Source organism: Sinocyclocheilus rhinocerous, unplaced genomic scaffold, assembly GCF_001515625.1.
Source record: "Sinocyclocheilus rhinocerous isolate Xijiao unplaced genomic scaffold, SAMN03320098_v1.1 scaffold769, whole genome shotgun sequence".
Lineage (NCBI taxonomy): Eukaryota > Metazoa > Chordata > Actinopteri > Cypriniformes > Cyprinidae > Sinocyclocheilus > Sinocyclocheilus rhinocerous.
In genome coordinates, this window is record NW_015636562.1 from 696,175 (window position 1) to 697,100 (window position 926).

Here is a 926-nt window from a genome sequence, read left to right on the forward strand (position 1 = left end):
ACGATGGCTGCTAGGGGTCCTCCAAAAAAAAAAAACAAGTAACGCATTGAATTCAGTGAGATTTAAGCAGAGACCGAAATGTTATGTGAAACGTTTTAATTTAAGTGAACGGAAATGTTCAGTGACTCTGTCATGTGTCTGTATAACAGCAAAGCCAGGAAAGTGTCCACCCCAATCATTAGGAAGAAGATCGTGTACCAGGTCCTGTGAGTGACTCTAACTGTCCCAACAATGAGAAGTGCTGCAGCAATGGATGTGGACGTTATTGTACGGCTCCATATACAGGTATTTGTTCTTTTGGTCAGTTTGATAAATTTTTGCGTTTTTGTTGTTCTCGCCTAAAGTAGGTTTGAATTCATCCCTTAGGACAGCGGTTCTCCATTCCAGTCCTCACGTAGCCCCGCTCTGCACATTTTATATGTTGCTCTTATTGCTTCAGACGTTTGTTATATTTGACTGCAAGTGCCCTGCGACGTGGACATTACCGGATATTCGATGATGCTCTGAATCCGGTGTTAACAAAGACATGCAGAGCGGGGGTACGTGAGGACTGGAATTGAGAACCGCTGCCTTGGGATATAGTTTTAAGCACAGGATGGCTTTACAAAATAAAGAGGAATAATACTTGGAATATAATTCATTCTGTAGGTACAACTTGTTATTCATGCTTTGTGTGTTTTGTGCTGTATGTTGAAGTGGCATACCGTCTGTATGCACAAACTAAAGCTGACTATCTGTGTCCATGCAGTGAAGCCGGGTCAATGTCCCAAACCGAAGAACGTTCCACTGTCTGCTGAAAGGTGTTTCCATGATGGCCAGTGTCCTGCCACACAGAAATGTTGCCCAACCACCAGTGGCCGCGCATGCAGTGAACCCCGTGGTCAGGGTAGCGGTTACGGTCAGGGTAGCGGTTACGGTCAGGGTAG

The 926-nt window shown here is 44.9% G+C and overlaps 1 protein-coding gene across 1 annotated transcript in view; it reads left to right on the forward strand.

The window, feature by feature from the left end:
• Positions 1 to 926, forward strand: part of LOC107747959 (WAP four-disulfide core domain protein 3-like) — a 6,860-nt gene that overhangs the window by 755 nt on the left and 5,179 nt on the right. The window contains exons 2-3 of the mRNA XM_016562594.1: positions 183 to 285; positions 749 to 922. Coding sequence (XP_016418080.1) covers positions 183 to 285; positions 749 to 922 — 277 coding nt within the window. The remainder of the gene's footprint in view (positions 1 to 182; positions 286 to 748; positions 923 to 926) is intronic.